This window comes from Lithobates pipiens, unplaced genomic scaffold, assembly GCF_037356315.1.
Source record: "Lithobates pipiens isolate NorthernLeopardFrog02 unplaced genomic scaffold, aLitPip1_a1.2 Scaffold_18, whole genome shotgun sequence".
Taxonomy (NCBI): Eukaryota; Metazoa; Chordata; class Amphibia; order Anura; family Ranidae; genus Lithobates; species Lithobates pipiens.
In genome coordinates this window covers 36,603,925-36,625,943 of record NW_027507758.1, presented here as the reverse complement: position 1 = coordinate 36,625,943, position 22,019 = coordinate 36,603,925, and the positions used below count along the sequence as shown (strand labels likewise).

General features: G+C 42.4%; 1 protein-coding gene across 31 annotated transcripts in view; it reads right to left on the bottom strand.

The window, feature by feature from the left end:
* The window catches only part of NRXN1 (neurexin 1), a 1,923,519-nt gene that overhangs the window by 743,023 nt on the left and 1,158,477 nt on the right, over positions 1-22,019 (bottom strand). For all 31 annotated transcript variants that reach the window (XM_077485574.1, XM_077485592.1, XM_077485575.1 and 28 more), the window contains one exon: positions 12,210-12,329. In XM_077485574.1, the coding sequence (XP_077341700.1) occupies positions 12,210-12,329 (120 nt within the window). The remainder of the gene's footprint in view (positions 1-12,209; positions 12,330-22,019) is intronic.

Below are 22,019 nucleotides of genomic sequence, written 5' to 3'. Positions count from 1 at the left end.
CCTCCACCACCCGCTAGCATCTTCAGCAGGACAGAGGTTAGGAGTAGGGATGAGCCGAACACCCCCAGGTTCGGTTCGCACCAGAACTTGCGAACGACCCCCGCGTTCGGTACGAACGTTAGAACCCCATTGAAGTCTATGGGACTCGAACGTTCGAATTGGAAAGTGCTCATTTTAACGGCTAATATGCAAGATAGTGTCCTAAAAAGGGTTTGGCGACCTGCCTCCTGCCTCAGGGGACATGGGTCACTGCAAAAAAAAGTTTTAAAAACTACCGTTTTGGCGGGAGCACTGATTTTAATGACGATTAAAGTGAAAAAAAAAAAGTGAAATATTCCTTTAAATATGGTGCCTGCGGGGTGTCTGTAGTATGCCTGTGAAGTGCCACGTGTTTCCCGTGTTTAGAACAGTCCCTGCACAAAATGACATTAAACGGAAATAACACCATTTAAAACTGCTTGCGGTTTTAATGTTATATCTGGTTCCTGCAATATGGTTGAAAATCATTGAGAAACATGGCATGGGTAGCCCTCCCTGCCCATTACCAGCCTATTTGGGTCTTGTACGCATATTAAGGGGAACCCCGTACCCATATTAAAAAAAGGAAATGCGTGTGGCCCCCAGGCCCTATATACTCAGAACAGCAGTATACAGGCGGTGCAAACAAGACAGGGACTGTGTAGGTTTGTTGTGTTAAGTTGAATCTGTTTGTCATTTTCAACCGGTACATTTTTAAAGTGTAGCTCCAGTCAAAAAAACTATCTTTAAGCTTTTTGGAAAACATAGGGAAGGGTTATCACCCCTGTATAATTTGTTTTGTCGTCCATCTTTTTTCATCTCACTTGCTGCTGTCTCCTTGCGTTTGCAAGTAGGAGATGTTTGTAAGTTGGATGTTTGAAATTAGGGGCCTGCCCTATATTATAGCGGTATGTACTGGGTACAGAGCACGCAGACAGCACGCACTATCTCCTAACACTACTGACTGCAAGCTCTATTATTAACCACTTGTTAGCCCAATGTTTGCATAAAGTGAAAGATGAAGTTATGCTGAGTAAATAGATATCAAACATGTCACTCTTCAAAATTGCACATGCCCGTGGAATGGCGCCAAACGTCGCTACTTAAAAAATCCCCATAGGCGACGCTTTAAATATTTTTTTACTGGTTACATGTTTTGAGTTGCAGAGGAGGTCTAGGACTAGAATTATTGCTCTCGCTCTAACATTCTCGGCGATACCTCACATGTGTGGCACATGCAAGCACATGGGGACATGGGCGCTTTAATTTTTATTTTATTTTGTTATTGTTCATTTTACTTTATTTATTTTAGTTTGACATTTTTTTTCCCAAAAATATATTTTTGATCACTTTTATTCCTATTACAAGAAATGTAAACATCCCTTGTAATAGGAATATGGGGTGACAGGTCCTCTTTACAGTGAAATCTGGGGGGTCAATATGACCCCACATCTCACCTCTAGGCTGGGAAGCCTGAAATAAAAAATAAAAAAAAGATTCTGGCTTTGATCGTACTGGCGAGTTGGTAGAAGCACCGGAGGGCGGTGAGGGGTGGGGGGCGTCTATGGCTGGGTATTTCAGGGTATCACCGAGTATGGCTGGGTATCTCTGAGTATGGCTGGGTATGGCAATTTATGGTAGGGTATTACAGAGTATTGGCGGGGTATTGGCGGGGTACTACAGAGTAATAGCAGGGTACTGCAGAGTATTGGGGGTAATGCAGAGTAATGGCGGGTACTGCAGAGTATTGGGGGGTACTGCAGAGTAATGGGGGTTACTGCAGAGTAATGGGGGGTACTGCAGAGTAATGGCAGGGTACTGCACTGCAGAGTAATGGCGGGGTACTGCACTGCAGAGTAATGGCGGGGTACTGCAGAGTAATGGCGGGGTACTGCAGAGTAATGGCGGGGTACTGCAGAGTAATGGCAGGGTACTGCACTGCAGAGTAATGGCAGGGTACTGCACTGCAGAGTAATGGCGGGGTACTGCACTGCAGAGTAATGGCGGGGTACTGCAGAGTAATGGCGGGGTACTGCAGAGTAATGGCAGGGTACTGCAGAGTATGCACTGGTATTGCAGAGTATTGGCAGGGAATTGAGGGGTTAAATTCGGTGAGCAGCGATGTGGGCACTGCAGATGCAGCCCACATCGCTGCTGACACCGATCTCTTTCCCCTCCGCTGTACCGATCGGTACAGAAAGGGGAGGGAGGAACAGGCGTCATAACATGACGCCGGTTTGTTTCCAAGTGATCACTCCGTCATTTGACGGAGCAATCACGTGGTAAACGGCCGCTACGAGCGGCCGTTTACCGTGATGCGCCGGGTCCTATGGACCCGGCGGTCACGGATGCTCTCGAGTGCGCACACCTCGGGGCGCGCGAGAGCAGAATTCTGGGAGGCCGTTAATTAACGGCATCTCTGAGTTAAACAACCGCCCTGAAGCCGTTAATCGGCAATGGGCAGTTGTTAAGTGGTTAAAGCTAGATCACTAGCTATATAGGTGAGGTGAATATAGTGGTGTATACTGCAGTCAGGGCACAGACAACAACCACTACACAGCAGCAAGATAGGAAATCAGCCAAAAACGATTGGTGTGTACTGTGTTGAAGGTACACAGAACACCCACTGCTTCAGATGCAAAGTAACACACTACAGGAGGCCGCCTTAAAGGCGGCCTTATATAGTGTGGGGCGTGCACTACACAGCCTGAGCTATGATTGGCCACAGGCAGGATGCCTGTGGCCAATCATGGCTCTCCTCGCTGCCGGCGCTGCGATTGGCCAAGCATGCGGGGTCACAGTGCATCGGGCAGCAATGCACTGCGCCACCGCAGTGCATTGTGGTCCGCGCGCGCGTCACTCGAATTTTGAAGCGAACGGCCCAAACGTTCGGAATTCGCCGAACGGCCGAACAGCCAATGTTCGAGTCGAACGTACGTTCGACTCGAACACGAAGCTCATCCCTAGTTAGGAGGCACAGCATCCTTATCTGCATGGAGGACATGAGCTGCCCACCTTTTCTATTTTAACAAATGGGTGATTGTGTTTATAGGATGTGGGGTGGTCAAAGCAACAATTCACCCACTTGTTCGCAGATCCAGCCTCTGTCCAGACCTGCCACACCTCCAACCCTCTGACTTCTGTGTAATGTAAAACTGTCAAGGGGGCTGTGATTGGAAGGGGAGGTTTGATGTAAGGGGGCTGTGATATGAAGGGGGGGATGTGATGCATGCGCCGTAGACAGCGGTGCCTGTCTTTTGGCAAATATCTCCTAAACCATGTAGGTTTAGGAGATATTTCTTGGACCTACAGGTAAGTCTTAATCTAGGCTTACCTGTAGGTCAAAGTGGTTTGTAAGGGTTTACAACCACTTTAAATTTGGGCAATGTTTTTTTTCACAAATATAGCCAAGTGGCTATATTTAGCAATGATATAACCCCCTCTGATCCTGGCCATTGGCTTATGTGGCTGGGGATTCCTTTTCATGTAAGGGAATGGGCCAGGTAGCATCATTGGTTGATAAGGACGTGGTGAGTGCAAGCACCCACTGCTTCCTTAGTAAGCTTTGACAGCCAGAAGCTGTTACATTCATCTAAGTTTGTCCCTAAATGTTTGGTTTTTGGACCAGTCATTGTTTGGTCCAAATGTAAGTTTCTGTTCTCCTCTTCAAGGTTAAACATTCTCACAGCAAGGGCATTTTACATTTCAACTTATAAAGGTATATTGTGGTCATGAAGTAGTTAGGGAATAAAGTTAAAGTAAATGGAGTGGGTAGTTAGGTCAAGGATTGGTTGGTGCCACAGGCTGGCTTTCTTGCATGGCAAAACTCAAATAGTCAAGCTCTTTAAAAACATAAAATAAAAATCAGATACTTTTTTTATACATACGGTATGCTCAATTATTTTGTAATTCCTGTGCCGTTATGTTTTTTTGTTTTACTTTTTTTTGTTGCAGTATTTCGTAATGTAGTGTTGGAAACTTTGTTGAAATACTTGGAAGTGAATTGACAAGGAATCACATTTACCACCGCTAAGAAGACGCAGTGAGGATGCTCTCATGTTTACTTGTGTTATATTAAGTGATATGGTAAAAGCAGCCTAAAAGCATTAATCCTGATCCATTTGTCTATGGTGTAATGTATGCAGCCCATTTGTAGTTGCTAACCTTTTCAGCCACCATTTGCTCATGTCTCTAGCAATATCAGCTCTATCTATGCTAATATACTTATTATAGATTGAAATGAGCCTTCGGTGGTTGCTCACGTCTGACCTAGTGCTAACACACTGGGAGCAAAGACAAGGCTTGCGGAGAGCTAAGAGACGGGTAAAGATCTATAAAAGACCAGACCACTTAGACATGATCTCTCTTTAAAAAGCATTGATGATAATTTCATACAAGTAAACAAATAAACTGTCTACTGAGCTGCTTATTTCATTCCTTAACACCAGAGGAGATTATAAATATCCTCTATACCAGAGGTCCCAGGGCATGGTTTGAGCTAAATTCAAATATACGAAATGGCATTAGGACAAAAAAATAATGCATGTATTAAAAATGGGCAAAAATCTTGTAGGTAATAATAAATAAAATGTAAAATATATTTCAGAAATTGCCGCTCGTCTTCAGCTTTATGGGAACTGTATAATACTGCAGGTATTTAGGGAGACAAAGGTTGAGATAAATCTCTCTTGTTTTTGAAAAACAAAAGATTTATCCATTAATTATCACCTTGTTTTATTTTTTTTTTACAAATATTTCAAAGTGTGGGTTTACTCTCATTCTCTCACAACTGATTATTTCATTTTAAAACGCCTTAGGCCCCTTTCACATGGGTGATTCCGTGAAGCGGGATCTGCTTGCTCACTGGGGAATCTCTCCACTAATCCCCGCTGATCAGACAAATGAAAGGTCCGTGTCCATGTTCTCATCTATGGGCCAATCAGATGGAAGCAGACCTCCTGTCCCTTTCCATCCAATGCCATCCGATCCAATCCGCCAGATGGATGGAGTATAGGTCCACCATCTGTCTGATTTTGGAGGACAGGATTGGATCGGATGGCAGTGGGAGTCAGAAGACGTGTGAACGCTTACATCCGCCGCTCCACAAGGGAGACAGGAGGGTTCGAACAGGTCCCTCTGAAAAACTGAAAGGCTGACCTAATTGGATTGCCCATGTGAAAGGGGCCGTAGGGGTTCAGGAAGATTTTTGTTTTTTCTCTGGTGCAGAAAATTGGACTAGTCTTTGTTTTTTTTTGCCTTCCTCTTGATCGGCTGTCAGTATGGGGCTCTGTCTATTGAGATTTTTAATGCATTTACCAGTATTTATCCATTTTTGTTTTCTTTTGGTTAAACTAGATGAACTTGTGTATTTTTTTCAACTTTATTAACTGTGTTAACATGTAATTATCCCTGGAAATCTTCAAGTCTGGCGCAAGTAAATTTGAAAAAGTGTCTCCCATGGATTCTAAAAGGGGTGTGGAACGTGCCAAATTCATCTACCTAGAAGCTGTACTTGAATTTGGCTCATGCTGTGCCGCTTTTGGAATGAACGAGAGACACTTGCACACTGGCAAAATCTGGCTGTGCCAGTTGTTCTCTTTGTACACCAAAAGAAAATTGGTCTTGTTTAGCTCTACTTTTACATTTGGTGCAGTCATTGTGACACAATCGGGTTGATTTACCACAACTGGAGAATGCAAACTCTGGTGCAGCTGTGCATGGTAGCCAATCAGCTTCTAGCTTCCACTTGTTTAATTAAGCTTTGACAAAACAACCCAATAGCTGATTGGTTTCTATGCAGAGCTGCACCAGAGTTTGCACTCTACAGTTTTAGTAAATCAACCCCAATGCCAGAACCAAAAGTATTGCAAATATTTCATGAATTTGGCCCAATACAAGAAGTATTTACTCCAGAAAAGTGGTGCAGCAACTTTATTGAATTCCCCCATGCGTTTTAGGAGGATCTGAACAAACACTGCCTAGTTAAAATTCTCTTAGAGTCCTCTAGTTTCCAGGATCCAAACTCTTCCTTCCACTTCCTTTACAGCTAAAATATATATTAGATCAGCACTTTAAAATAAATGTCAATGAAGACTCCATGCAATTTTACACAGGTGACATTATTGCTCATTATAATCCCAAATGATGTCTGTCGTGACTGTGGGAAAAAGATAAAGCCATGATCTTGGAAAATGATTGCATCCACAATGGCCACGGAGTATTTTAATGACCTAATTACATCCTTACAAAATGTATCTCTACATTTAACACATAGGGGTTGATCTACTAAAAGCAAACAGTTGCTCCAGAGCTTAGTAAATGATCAAAAGCTCTAATGACTTCCATCATTCATTCGTGTGCAATCAAACATGCTGTTTTTTATTTTTTTATTTCCTTGCACGTGATTGGGTATTCTTTTCAAAGTGAAGCGTTACCTCATTTACTAAGCTCTGGAGCAACTGGACTCTGCAAAGTGCACAGTCTATTTGCCTTTAGTAAATCAACCCCATAGATTTAGTTTTACCCATACTTCACAGTGGGCCAACCATGTAATCAGATATATTTTTTAATGTCACAAGTATGCATGCAAGTGACCTCTCACAGCCTAATGACATTAGCTTAGCTTAAGCCTGATCAATTGCCTGAACCTAAAAGATTTTTTTTATATACTGTATATTTTTTTATTTTATTTTTAATTATACAGTTACATTATATTAAGACAGACTTGAAAAGTTACTGAGTGCTTTACGCAACAAACTTTAAAATTTTTGCCCAAGCATTAAAAAATATAAATCAAATTTCTCAGAATTTTTTTTTGACCTCGCTAGCTGATCGTTACCGTAGCCCTTGACAAAAATGTCACCAACATCTATCACAATGACAAGAAAAATATATTATTTTAAATACGTGCAAGAAAAAAAATAATAAAACTGTATTGTTATTTTATTACATCCATTGTAACATTTTAAGGATGGGGATATATTGGATTATCACACTGACAGGTCTGGTGGGTCATTGCTCTAACCCTTCATCATAGTCGTTCCAAGAAGAAAAGGCAACAGTAGGTTCCTCCTAATGTTATAATTGACAGTTACAAGATTCTACAGATAAAAACAGACAGTAAGACTATCAAATATTGTCTTATTATTCTATAAAGTTAAAGATAAATCTTTAGTTGTTAACTGTTAAACTGTTAAATGTAAAACATTGCGAGTTATGATAGGGTAGGCAACTTTCAGGATTTGGTAAAGACAAAAAACCCATAATGTGAAAAACACAAGGACTGCTATTGCTGACTTCTCTTTCCAATAATGACAGTTCTCTGTACATAATATGGGCCCTCTGGCTTCCACGTATGTCCATACCCCCTTTGTGCTGGGAGTGGGCACAATTGTGCATCCTCTGCACTGTGGCTATGCTGTCACCAACAGCTCCTGGTCACGATTAGGAGCCAGTAAGGTTGGCCCACAATCACTGTGCAGCCAATCACAGTGATCACATGATTGGGAAGCCCAGGGAACATCCACCTAGGTAAAGATTTTCTTAAACGAGTGGCTAGAGCTGGTAAGAGAGGGTTAAGCAAGGATCAGGATGACAACCCTGTGCCCTTGCAAAAATCAGCAATCTGAGCTCCCATGTTTGTACCCTGGCAGTTTCCCTTTCATAGAAAATCACTAATTTATAATGTTTACGATAGCCGCCACATATTGGCACAGAAGAACTTGAGTGGTTGCTACATATTTTCTCTAGTTGTAAGCATACATCTTATCTTTATTTTACTAAATGCATCTTAAAGGCAAACTCTACCTGATACTTAAGCTTTGCATTGCTGCTAGCAAACTGAATCACATGCAGACGTCTTAGGTAACTCAATGACTCTAGAGGGTAGCAGTTCCTGACAAAATTCTAACTTTCTGTCCAAACCTGCTGCAGCCAATTTAAAGCCAAATAATGGAAATGCATTCTTCCTAAACCCTAAGCATGTTCCATATTATGACAGATAACATTTATTGGGCATTCAACTGCACCTAGGCCGATACGTTTCTTTGGCCTTTTGGGGTTGGGGGTTGATTCAACCTACTGTGAAGAAATGCCACTACGGAAGTCTCTAAGGGCCAATATCGCCAGGCTTCTGGTTGTGTCAGAACTGCTTCTTTGCCCACACAAGTTGGTGGGAATGCAAAAGCGTCAAGTTGCTGCAACTTAAAAGGAGGTCAAACAGAGATTCCATGCACCCATTAATGAACTCAAAATGATTACAAAGTGGCTCAAACCCATCTCAAATGTCGGCTGAATGCACTTGAAAACACACCGCATTTCTTCTTGGGCACAAATCCAAAACCAGTTGGCACAGGCCTTGGAGACGTCTGGGTTTATTTACCAAAGGTAATTTCACTTTGCACTACAAGTGCACTGCAAGTGCACATGGAACTGAATTTGCTGTAGATCTGTGGGGGACATACAAGGAAAATAAAAAACAGCATTTTTGCTTGTACATGATTGGGTAATAAAATCAGCAGAGCTTCCCTTAATTTCAGATCTTCACCACAGATCTATAGTGACTGTACTTCCAAGTGCACTTTCAAGTGCATTTGAAGTGCTCTTGTAGTGCAAAGTGGATTTCCCTTTAGTAAATCAACCCCATAATTTATGATTCAACCCGTGAGTTACCAACTAAACCCAATACAATCATTTTGAATGGAGGTTGTAATATATTGTACTGACCACTTGGTGACAATAGCAGGTTAATGTGCATAAAAGTATTGTGGATTCGCCAGGTTGAGGAGTAGTCCTCTATACATTTTTGTTGCAGAAAGCATTTTTTTTGCTTCCTGCCTGTCTAGAGATGTTAGGTACGCTAAACACAGTGAGTAAACGTTACCGCTATCAGCCCATCCACTCTTGCCTGAAAAACATCCAGCTTGTCACATCCAGCTCCATACATATGACCCAAACACATACGGGTTGATTGCACTCCAAATCCTGAATGCAAATGTTCTTATTTCATAAAAGCCTGGGTATGGCAAGCAGTTAGAAGTGCTAACATGTTAGATGATAGAATAGAGTCTTGAATTAAAGGTTTGTTTGCATGAAACACAATAGACTTTCCATACTGGTTTTTATACAGTAAATACATTTGCATTGAGTGCTTGGAGAGCCATCAACGTGGTAATTGTTAGCCCATCCTAAAAACACAACAGAACACTTCAGTCACTGACATTTCATCGTCTTTTGCTCTGAAATATATATTATGCTCATGGGAGAGGATACAAACTAACACTCATTCAGCCATGATCATTTCAAGCATACATCCATAACTGCATACATTATATAAACACATTTAGTAAGTAAAGATTCCGCAAACATTATCCATTTTTTTTGCAGATGAAAAAACAACTTACGAATGATAAGGTAATGGTTTGCCCACTTTGCCTGCTTCTTCTCCTTAAAGCAGAATTCCAACCAAAGCTAATTTTTCTTTTTTTTGCTGTTTGCATTCAAATTTTTTTAAGATCTTCACTACATATCCATGTGAGGGTGGTCGTCAAGATAGGAAATCTCTTCAATCTTGTCATATACAGCAACAAAAACCCTCAGCCAGGTTTATAATGTTGTCAGTAAGATCTTCCTGACTTCCTGTCCCAGTAACAATGGTCTCCAGAGCAGAACATAAGGCAACATCTACCCAATGGAGACCGAGACAGCAATATTTATAAAAAAGCATATATAAAAGATTCGTTTTAGGTACATATGCTACACTTTGAATATTTTCTGTTTGCTTAGTCCTGATGAAGGACATGCAGATCTCCAAAATGTGCTGGGCTCTGGTACACATTTGGAAATAACCTTTACCTCCCAACTTTCAAACTTGAAAATGAGGGACATTTAAGGGAGGTGGAAACTTGCGGCAACGCATAGTGAGCAGGTGCAAAAAAGTGGGTATGACCAAAGTTTACAATGGGAAGGGCTTAGGTTAAACAAAACCCAGGCTTTGAACATGTGCTGGGAGGGGGGGGGGGCATTTTGGGAAGGGAGAGGACTTGTGTTAGAAGGTGGGGTGGGGGGGTCAGATATGTACTATGGGAGCACTTTGGGAGGGTAGAGGTCTTATGCTAGAAAAAAACTAGAATGCACCTTGGTGATGTGAGTATCTCTGAACCAAAACTCCATAAATAAGTCCAAATGTCTAAATGTACATCTCAGTGAACACGAGCCCCGGGGGCATCCTCTGTATATCCAATATGCTTATTATCATCTTATACCATGTGAGTGGATATTTTTCTGTCTTTTAATAAATGTAGTAAAGATAATACACTTAGAGGTGCTTGTCCCCTTTATCTGTTGTCTTATGCTAGAGGATGGGGGGGTCAGATATTTACTGGGGGGGTGCTATGTGATGGAAGAGGTCTTGTGCTAGAAGGTGGGATGGGGGGTCAGATATGTACTGGAGGGGCACTTTGGGAGGGGAGAGGACTTGTGCTAGAGGGTGGGATGGGGGGTCAGATATGTACTGGAGGGGCACTTTGGGAGGGAAGAGGACTTGTGCTAGAAGATGGGATGGGGGTCAGATATGTATTGGGGGTGGAGAGGACATGTACTAGAAAGTGGGGTGGGGGGTCAGCCATGTACTGGAGGTGCTTTGGGAGGGGAGAGGAGTTGTGCTCAAAGTTGGTGGGGCACATATGTAATGGAGGTGCTTTGAGAGGGGAGAGATCTTGTACTAGGACGTGGGAGAGGATCAGATATGTACTGGAGAGGCACTTTGGGAAGGTAGAGGACTTGTGCTAGAAGGTGGGGTCAGATATGTACTGTATGGATGATTTGGGAGGGGAGAGGACTTGTGCTAGAAGGTGGGGTCAGATATGTACTGGAGGAATGATTTGGGAGGGGAGAGGACTTGTGCTAGAAGGTGGGGTCAGATATGTACTATAGGGATGCTTTGGGAGGGGAGAGGACTTGTGTTCGAAGGTTGGGTGGGAGGTTAGATATGTACTTTAGAATCCAGGACAGGAGGTATGCTTCCAATGCAAGTCATACACTTGCCAATTTCTTGTACTTGTACATTTTAGCACTGAGACCCCAACAGGTTTTACACTATCCAAAGCTAAAGCAAACAATTTGGCTGGAATTACACTTTAAAGTAAACTAGCATTAGTAAAAAAGTAAAACCCTGTATTTGTTTTTACACAAAGCAGGCATGGCTATACCATTGCACAGTCATTTTCTAGATGTACTTATATTCCACCACCAGGATGACCCCATGATGCACAGCAAACATGCCATGCTCTGCCTCATATATATCATGTTCTTTCTTCCTCACCTTATTAGTTTCTGCAAGTCTCACAGCTGCTCAAAACCATCAAATACCAGAAAGAGGATTTAAAAAAGATGTGCACTTACCTTTGCTGTTCATCACCTTCTGCGTTACGGGAAATGTTTTCTTATGCAGTCGTAATAAATAAACCTTTTGTAGTTTTTTTTTTTGGGGGTAAACACCATAAATACATGCAAGCATGCACATTGTATTATTCTTGGCTTTCAGTTTTACATTTCATAGTCCCAGACCATTTTAATTTAAAGAGTGCGGTATAAAATATCTAGAAAAAGAGTCAGGTCACGTCTGTATAAAGTGAATATTTTTCCTTCAGCACCTTCTCTTTCAAATTTTAATGTGCCCCGAAGGAAATAGAAAATGGTTCTGGAAATATGGTTTTAAAATTAAGTTAAAATTTGAACAGTAAAAACATTCTACGGCACAGACAAGTGAGATATCATTTGATTGGAATATATTCTTAATAAGTCATCCCTAGAATGCCTAAGCCTACGAACAAGGTTGGCCAATTATCTCCTGGTATAATATTCATAACCCTTTAAATGAAAAATGCTAAGCTTTATAGAAAGGATAACTAAGTTTCTAAGAGTATTATTTAAGCATTATCAAAGATCAATTAAGCTTTAATTTTTTTTTCTATATCTACCCAAACAAATGTACTTTATTGTGTCTATTTTTTCTTTGGAAATGCCACAGCCAACTTCTATGAAATCTGCGTTATAGCCATTGATGTAAAATAAGAAACAACTAGTAAGGCCGTTCATTTATTGCATAACACAATCTTAGCTCAAAGCCTTAGACATTAGCTCGGGTTCTGCCTAAAGCTCCGATGCTTTTAAAATCAGCCAACAATACTCACGGTCATTGCACAGGGTGCCGCTAAATGAGGTCATGCTGCAGTCACAGTTGAATCCGTCCCATTGTTGCAAGCACACACCCTGATTCGCACAGGAATCCTCTTGACATGTTGTGCTTGGACCTGTAAACAACATACAGAAAAATTGGACTTTGCCATAAAAACTTGACAAGGGGATTTTAACACATGTTCACGGTGGTTGCCAACATCCCTGTTCCTCCCGTATTCTTTAATATATAAAAAAAGATAAATGTAAAAATGTTTAAAGTGGATATATTATTCTAAAATGAAATTATAATTTTTTTTTAATCAAAAACAATATTTATATATATATATTTTTTTTAATACATGTATATATATATATATATATATATATATGTTTTATATATATATATATATATATATATATATATATATATATATATATATATATATATATATACATAGATAAATGAAGGCCTCTGCTGTCTCTGTTTGCATCACCTTTCACATACACAACTCAACACACCTATGAAAACATTAGGCTCCTACGTTACTTGTCAAGTTGTAGGAAATGATGCCCAAAAAAAGCCTTGTTTACCCTCATGGTAGGGTGGGTTGTGGTAAAAACACACAGTTGTTCCAAGTTTCTAACCCCACCCACCTCTTAAGCGGTTGTAAGGCTGGGTTTACACTGCTGCGGGGGGAGATCCGGATGTGATTCGCACCGCAAATCACATCCGATCTCCGTAGCGATGCGAGTTCAGCCATACAGATAGTATGGCTGAATTCGCAGCGCTCCCGCAGCAAACTCGCACGGGACCCTTTTTTTGGTCCGCAACAGAATCGGATCGCATGGGGGTTCACACCATGCGATCCGATTCCTGTGCGAGTCGGCAGATCGCACTGCGATATGCGGACGGATCTGGGGGTGTCATTAACATATCATTGACACTCCCAGCCGTCCGCATAGGGCAGTGTGAACTGCCGGCGGGAGTAATGCGATGCGGGAAAACGCCGCGGATTCGCGGCGTTCCCGCATCGCAGCGGTGTGAACCCGGCCTAAAGGCTAAAGGGTTTTTTTTGTTTTTGTTTTAGTTTTTTACCTTAATTCATTTTCTTCATTAAAGTGATTGTAAAGGTATGTTTTTTTTTTTTTCCTTAAATAACAAGCATATCATACTCACCTGCTCTGTGATGGGGGGGGTTTGCACAGAGCGGCCCTGATCCTCCTTTTCTGGGGTTTCTAGCGGCTCTCCTGGCTCCTCCTCTTCCTGAGTGCCGCCCACGGAGAGCTGCTTTCCATGCGGGCACTTCCCGAGCCCTGCTGCTGCGTCCATTGGCACAGACAGCAGGACTTGGCCCCGCCACCTGTGTCACTGGATTTGATTGACAGCAGCAGGAGCCAATGGATCCTGCTGCTTTAAATCAATCCAATGAGGCAGGGGGCTGGAGCTGCTGGGCTCGTTCTCGTCACTGGAACGATCGGGTTCAGGAAAGAAAAAGGGGGGGATCTGGGGGGGAGCTGCAGCACAGAAGGTTTTTCACCTTAATGAATAGAATGCATTAAGTGGAAAAACCCTGAGACTTAAAACCCCTTTGAAGGCAGAATTTTTTTTATCGTAATGCATTTCATCTTAAACAATAAAAAACAAAACGTTAGTATCACTTTAAGGTAAAAAACCATAAACCATAACCATGTTCTTCACCCCCCCCCCCCCCCCAAATACTTACCTAGTGCTATCTTGATCCAGCCCTGTGCCCAAGTGCTGCTCTCGCCTTCTCCTCACAGGGCTTAGAGGCAGCAGCAGGGCCCATTGGGTCCTGCTGCTGTCAATCAGATCCTGTGAGGAGGGAGTGGGGGATGGGGGGCCAAGCTACGCTATGTGTGTGTGTGTGTGTGTGTGTGTGTGTGTGTGTGTGTGTCAATAGAGGAATATAGCCTGGCTTGGGTTTGAGCCCACACAAGTGGCCTCATAGCAATTGGCTTGCTATGGGCACACAGAAGGGGGGAGGAGCCAAGAGTGCTGGCAGGATACCCAAGAAGTGGAGTTTTGGGGATACTCTGTGCAAAACTATTACACAAAGCAGGTAAGTATGACATGTTTATTTATTTATTTATTAAAAAGGAACCTTTACAGTCAATTTAAAGTGAAAATTCAGTGAAGGGGGGGTGCACGCATACCACAGCAGCAATGCACTACCGTCCTCCGAACATGACTCATTCAACTGGGGCCATGCTGCAACTGCCCTGCAACAGTGTGCCATGTACATGGTTTTGAAATGGTGGAGTGGGTTTTTATAAGTTAACCGCATGCCGACCAGCCGCCACAGTTATACTGCGGCAACATGGCTCAGCAGTGCGAATCGCCATCATGATATATCAGTACCATAGGCGACCACTAGGGGGCACATGCGCGCCGCTGGAGGCATGCACGTGCGCCCTCTGCTCGCCCACGGAGCCGATGCGAGTGCCCGGCTGAGGATAACAGACAGATCATCTGTTCAATCTGTCATTTTCCCTGCACAGTCCCGTTCAGTTAGAACACACAATAGGACACACTTAAGCCCTTCACTGCCCTCTAGTGGTTAACCCTTTCACTGCCAGTGTAATTTTTACAGTAATCAGTGCAATTTTATAGCACTAATCAATGTAAAAATGACAATGGTCCCAAAAATGTGTCAAAATTGTCCGATGTGTCTGCCATAATATCGCAGTCCTGATAAAAATCGCAGACTGCCGCCATTACTAGTAAAAAAAAAAAATAAAAATAAATCCATAAAACTATCCTCTATTTTTTAGCCGCTATAACTTTAGAGCAAACCAATCAATAAATGCTTATTGCTATTTTTTTTACCAAAAATATGTAGAAGAATACATATCGGCCTAAACTGAGGAAAAAAATAGTTTTTTTTATATATATTTTTGGGGGATATTTATTATAGCAAAAAGTAAAAGAAATTGCTTTTTTTTTTTCAAAACTGTCGCTCTTTTTTTGTTTATAGCGCAAAAAATTAAAAACCGCAGGGGTGATTAATTACCACCAAAAGAAATCTCTATTTGTTCGAAATAAAGGACGCCAACTTTGTTTGGGAGCCACGTCGCACGACCGCGCAATTTTCAGTTAAAGCGACGCAGTGCCGAATCGCAGAAAGTGCTCTGGTCTTTGGGCAGCCAAATGGTCTGGGTCTAAAGTGGTTAAAATAAGAAGTGGGGAGACAACCTCCTTACTGCCTGTCAAATGCCTTGATGGATCGCTCTTCAGAGGTCTAATGCAATTATAATTCTGTATAGAACAACATGGACATTTGATGTCATGCTTTCAAGCATCAAATGACTCAGCTGTGAGAGGGGGCTTACTTGCTGACACTTTAAATCCTGATGTACAATTGTGCATTCACCTTCTTTATAACCCCTTCAAAGCTGGAACTTAGGAAGTTTAAAGGTGCTCCCTCGCAGTGAGGTTGTACCTGCTCTCAGTGCCGTGACAAGATCATCCAGTGCCCAGGGCAAAGATGCCAAACTGCACCCCCCTTTCCCTTAGGGTTAGGGTCAGGGAGCCCCCTACCCCTGCAATAAACCATTGCGCCAGGGGCAGCCGACCCTCCTGCCCACCCCTTGTCCCGGCCCTGCCTGCTGTTCAAGGGTTACCTGCTTGTTTAGGTCACTGGGAAAATATATTTAATTACCCAATCCTCTACACTGCTAGGTCTGTCCCCACCACATATCCTTCCCCATGCTCTGGTGGTATAAAGTCCTGATGCACAGTCCATAGCCCTGCACTGGATGTGAGGAAACCGCGGCACAGCCCATCACCAGAACATGGGCCTTGTTCACACAGGTATTCATTTGTAGTATGTACAGCAAGCTTTTTGCAACACTTTCAAGTGACGTTCGGAAAGTATTTGCAATGCTTTTGGGAAAGTTCAAGTGACTCTGCTGAAGAATTTATAGAACTCCTTAGCTCCATTTTGGGAATGGTAAATACAGATCTCCGAGGGAGTACTCATTGTCACTTTAAATAAGCTGATAGCAGGCTTCTGCAGGCTTCTGACAAGCTTCCCATAGTGGTGAACCTTTCTGAAGCCTACTACCCTGTTTCCCCGAAAATAAGACCTAGTGTGATTGTCGGTGATGGCTGCAATATAAGCCCTACCCCCCCCCCCCCAAATTAAACCCTACCCTGTTTCCCCGAAAATAAGCCCTACCTTGAAAGTAAGACCTACAAGGACTTTAACGAGGGCTTTTTTGGGGTGGTAGGGCTTATATTGCAGCCATCACCGACAATCACGCTAAGTCTTATTTTCGGGGAAACAGGGCAGCAGCTTGCTTGGAGTGACTGTCAGTACTCCCATTGAAAACTGTGCTTAGCATTACCAAACTTGAGCTGAATAGTACTTTAGGGCCTTGTTTACACTAGTGGTTGGGGGGGGGGGGGGGGGGTGTAAAAACAATAGCTGCACTTTTAATCTAGGGGCAGATGGATTCTTGAAAGTAAATGCTACTTGAATCATCTACCCTTACTCAAGATGACCAGGACCAGAAATGCAAGGGTTTTTTTTTCAAAGCATGTAGAAATGGATGGATAGCTGGGTGAGTCTGCTTTGCATATTAAAAATGAATTAATTTGTGTTTTCAGTTTGTGGTGCTCAGACGCATTGTAGTTCTGCTTTAAATGGATTGTAAAGCTTTGCTTTGTTTTTTTTCTTTTAATAGTGAACATGTCATACTTACCTCCTCTCTGCAAGGGTTTTGAACAGAGCGACCCCAATCCTCCTCTTCTGGGGCCCCTCAGCAGCTCTCCTGGCTCCTCCTCTTCTCGAGTGCCCCGTTGGAGACCTGCTTTCCAAGGGGGCACTCGTGCAGCCGTGCTCCCGAGTTCTGCTGCTGCGTCCATTGACACAGACAGCAGGACTCTGCCCCGCCCCCCGTGTCACTGGATTTGATTGACAGCAGCGGGAGCCAATGGCTCCCGCTGCTGTCAATCTATCCAATGAGGACCCGAGACAGAGGCTGGAGCTGCTGGGCTCATCCCCATCACTGGAAAAATCAGGTTAAGGTAAGTAAAAGGGGGGATCTGGGGGGGGGGGCTGCTGCTTTACAGGAGATCTTTCCCCTTAATGCATAGAATGCGTTAAGGTGAAAAACCTTGAGGGTTTACAACCCCTTTAAATGTCCACAATAGTATAATTTTATGGAAGGGTTTGGTTGCTCTGTTAGCCCTTGTACACACGGTCGGACATTCCGGCGGAAAATGTCCGATTGGACCGTGTTGTCGGATAATCGCACCGTGTGTGGGCTCCATCAGATTTTTTTCGTCGGGATGTCCGACCAAAAAAGTTTGAGAGCTGGATATAAAATTTTCCAAAAACATGATCCGATCGGACTTTGTCTAATCGTTTGTAGAGAATTCCAATTGGACAAAGTGCCACACATGCCCAGATCAAATTACGAGACCAAAGCTATTGGCTACTAGCCTGAACGTAGTCCTGTTGTAACGAATGAACGTCATCACGTTACAAACGATCAGATTTTCCGACAACTTTGTCCGACCGTGTGTATGCAACACCAGTTTCGGACAAAATCCGTCGGAAAAAATCTGACGGATTTTGTTGTTGGAACGTCCGACCGTGTGTACAAGGGCTTACAGTTGAGCAATGTTGATCTGCACAGAGCAACACAAGGGCACATAAAAATTGTTGTCTATGTGTCCTGTTCCCACCATAACTCTACATTGAGGTGGGTTGCATGAAAATGTAGACATGCTGCGTTTGCGAATTGCAATTTTGTGACACTTCAATAAAGTTAACCAAAAAATTTATAAAAACAGTGTGATGTGTCATTAACCACTTCAGCCCCGGAAGAATTTACCCCCTTCCCGACCAGAGCACTTTTTGCTATTCGGCACTGCGTCGCTTTAACTGACAATTGCCCGGTCGTGCGACGTGGCTCCCAAACAAAATTGACGTCTTTTTTTTCCCACAAATAGAGCTTTCGTTTGGTGGTATTTGATCACTTCCGCGGTTTTTATTTTTTGCGATATAAACAAAATGACAATTTTGAAAAAAAAACATTCTTTTTTACATTTTGTTATATTAAATATTTTTTCCCTCAGTTTAGGCCGAAAACGCATTCTACATATTTTGATATTTTTGCGCAAAAGTTGTAGTGTTTACAAAATCGGGGATAGTTTTATGTCATTTTTATTAAAATTTTATTTTTTTACTAGTAATGGTGGCGATCAGCAATTTTTATCATGACTGCAATATTATGGCGGACACATCGGACATTTTTGACAAATTTTTGGGACCATTGTCATTTATACAGCAATCAGTGCTATACAAATGCAGTGATTCCTATGTAAATGACACTGGCAGTGAAGGGGTTAACCACTAGGTGGCAGTGTAGGGGTTAAGTGTGTCCTGGGGAGTGTTTCTAACGGTGGGGGGCGTGGCTACATGTAGCACGTCACTGATCTCTGCTCCTGATCACAGGGAGCTATGATCAGTGACAGTGTCACTAGGCAGAACGGGGAGATGCTTGTTTACATTAGCATCTCCCCATTCTTCCTCTCCATGAGACAATCGCGGGTATCCCTATGGACATCAAGTCCACGGGAACGGCGACCCAACTCACACAGCTTGCCGAGGGGGCACCCTCTTAAAGGGCAACGTACAGGTACGTTAGTTTGCCTGTACAAGCCCTTCTGTCAACGTATATCGGCGTGAGGCGGTTGTCAAGCGGTTAAAATGCATCACACAGCCCCCATTACACAACGGACACCAGCCTGCATCATTTTAGCACGTGGGCTGCTGTGAATAATTCCTTTAAGTGTATCTTCACTGCATCACCGCAAACTAAAAACACTATTTAATTCCTTTTTAATATTCAAAACAAACTCCCCCATCCATCCATGTCTCCACGCTTTATTTTGTTGAGAAATCACGTTGAGGACATCTTCAGTAAGGGCAAATGAATCATGTAGCATTTACTTCCTGGAATCCATCTACTCTTAGCTCAGGCATGCATGCAAAAGAGTGTGCTTAGCTGAGAAAACCCTTCCTTCTCTCCTCCCCTCCTGAAGACTTCTGGGGTGTATAAAATCATTTGTCTAGGCAAGAAACCAGGAAGTAACTGACGAAATGTAAAAAAAAAAAAAAAAAAAGTATGAAACAAGTAAATATAATATACTTCCCCATCTATTTACTAATGCTAGCAGCATGAGGATTAAAAATAAATAATGTTGATTGGGAGAGGGAAGTTTCACTTTAAAGCGGGAGTCCGCCGTTTTTTTTTTAAAAAAGCCAGCAGCTACAAATACTGCAGCTGCTGACTTTTAAAATAAGGACACTTACCCGCCCAGCGTGCCCGCGATGTCGGCACCCGAAGTCGATCTCTCGATCGTCTCTCGGGTGCTGCCGCCGCCATCTTGGGTATGGGAATCAGGAAGTGGAGCCTTGCGGCTTCATTTCCCGATTCCCTACTGCGCATGCGTGAGTCGCGCTGCGCAATAAGGATGGTCCCCGCTGTCTCTGGGATCCGTGTGTTTCCCAGCAGACAGCGGGGGACCTGCGGAAAGGGGCGTAAATATCCACAGATTCTGTGGATATCTATGCCGGAAGTGGGTGCAGATACCTGTAATGTACAGGTACCTGCACCCCCCTCCCCCTTGAAAGGTGGCAATTGTGGCGCCGGAGGGGGGGAGGGTTCCAATGAGCGGAAGCTCCACTTTAGGGTGGAACCCCGCTTTAAGGAAATTTCTCATGAGTGAAAAGTAGAAGCTGTCATTGCTGCGCTCTCTCTCTCTCTCTCTCTCTCTCTCTCTCTCTCTCTCTCTCTCTCTCTCTCTCTCTCTCTCTCTTTCTGTCTCTCTCTCTCTAAAAATATAAGTTTCCTGACTGTCATGTTGGGCCCCTGGCTTCAGGACCTAAAATTAGTGCACATATAAGGAGTTGTCACTTCACACGCTGAATGCATGTCTCAAGTGGCTTGGGAAGTATTGAAGGCAGTGATAACTTGGCAACTAGCAATTTTAAAACATGGTCAGAAGTGGTGGCACTAGTATTTTTTTGTATGGTAGTTAGCCTAAATAATAATAATAAAATATTATTATTAGTATTGGTAGTAGTAGTAGTAGTAGTAGTAGTAGTAGTAGTAGTATACCCGAGATTGTTGATCCAGGGAATATCTGCATTAGGGCCCTGGTGCCCAACCTGCGGCCCTGGTATATGATGTGTGGCCCTCAGACCTCAACATTCCTTAGTGGGCACACTGATTAGGGTAAAAGCATTGATGTCTACTAGCCTCATGTAACAAGTTCCCAGCATATTCCTAGGCCGAAATTTACTCCTAAAAAGTGCAGGTGCTGTTTGGAGAACCAACATATGGTAATGAATGTTAGCCCTCTGCAGCTAGAGGGGAACCGAAACACCGGGGATGGTGTTGTGCAAAAGAACAAACAACAAAAGATTCCTCTTAATCCAGCGCTGGGAGGGGTGATGATGGCTACAAACCACTTGAGGCATACTTCGGAGAAAAGTCATATAAATGTCTATGCCACAGTTTGTGATGAAAAGATTTATTGTGAAATCAAAGTCAAAGGATTCCAAGAATGGAAAGAGTTAAAATATTGGTGACAGACAATCAATGTTAAATGTCATGCTTGATTATGAACCTCAATCTCACCCAAACCTCAGCAGGCTTACTCAGACATATCAGGACCGGTGCTGGGGGCGGCCAAAAGGTGTGTAGCGCCAGATGTCGCATAGGCATCCACCCAATGGAAGGGATGACAGACCACTGGTTGAATCTGTAAGGGTTAGTGATGTAGAGAGGCCCCCAATGGACTGGGCAGATGTCTCCAAACCGCTGCATGGTGCAGCTGATGTAGTCGGGCAGGGTGCTGGATGTGACGTCACCAAAGGAGAGCGATGTCGGATCAACTTTGATTTGGTAAAAGGCCATGCCTAAAATGCGCTTTCATGACTACAGCCTTCTGAAAACCTTCCATCTGCTCTACTACCGCATCTGCATTCCATCCCAGGCCTCGCTGTGGTGAGTCAGTCCGACATCGCTCCCTATTGGTGACGTCACATCTGGCGCGTCGCCGACTACACCAGCTGCACTGTCTGGTGGTTTGGTGTCCTCTGCCCAGTCCCCTTTAAGCTAATAATTTCTTATAATATGTTTTTTATTGTTGAAAAATATGGCACTATAACAATAACAATCCAATAATACTCTGCTCAGAACTAACACCAAGAATATAATTTCCAGTATATCATCTATCTTTGTGTAATTAAACAATTGTATTATAAATGTAATGTTTACCATCATATTTGTGGCCATATCCTCCAACAAATTGAAAGGATATAAACATAATATATATATATATATATATGTGTGTGTGTGTGTGTGTGTGTGTGTGTGTATATATATATACATATATATATATATATATATATATATACACACACATACATATATATATATATATATATATATATATATATATATATATATATATATATATATATACACACATACATATATATATATATATATATATATATATATATATATATATAAAATAGAATAAAATAAAATAAATAATACATCTTTTTTTAAAATAATACAAAAAAAAATAAAGAAAAACAAAAATACTAATAATATATATTTTTTTAAGCCAATAATTGTATTGATTTTTGAGCAAAGCAAGTAGGAAGCAAAGGTCCAATGAATTGTATTATGTAAGGCTGATGGTACAGAGATCAGCAAAAATTACCAGGTTATTCCACCCTGCACACTAAATCAAAAATATATTTTCAAATTTCAAT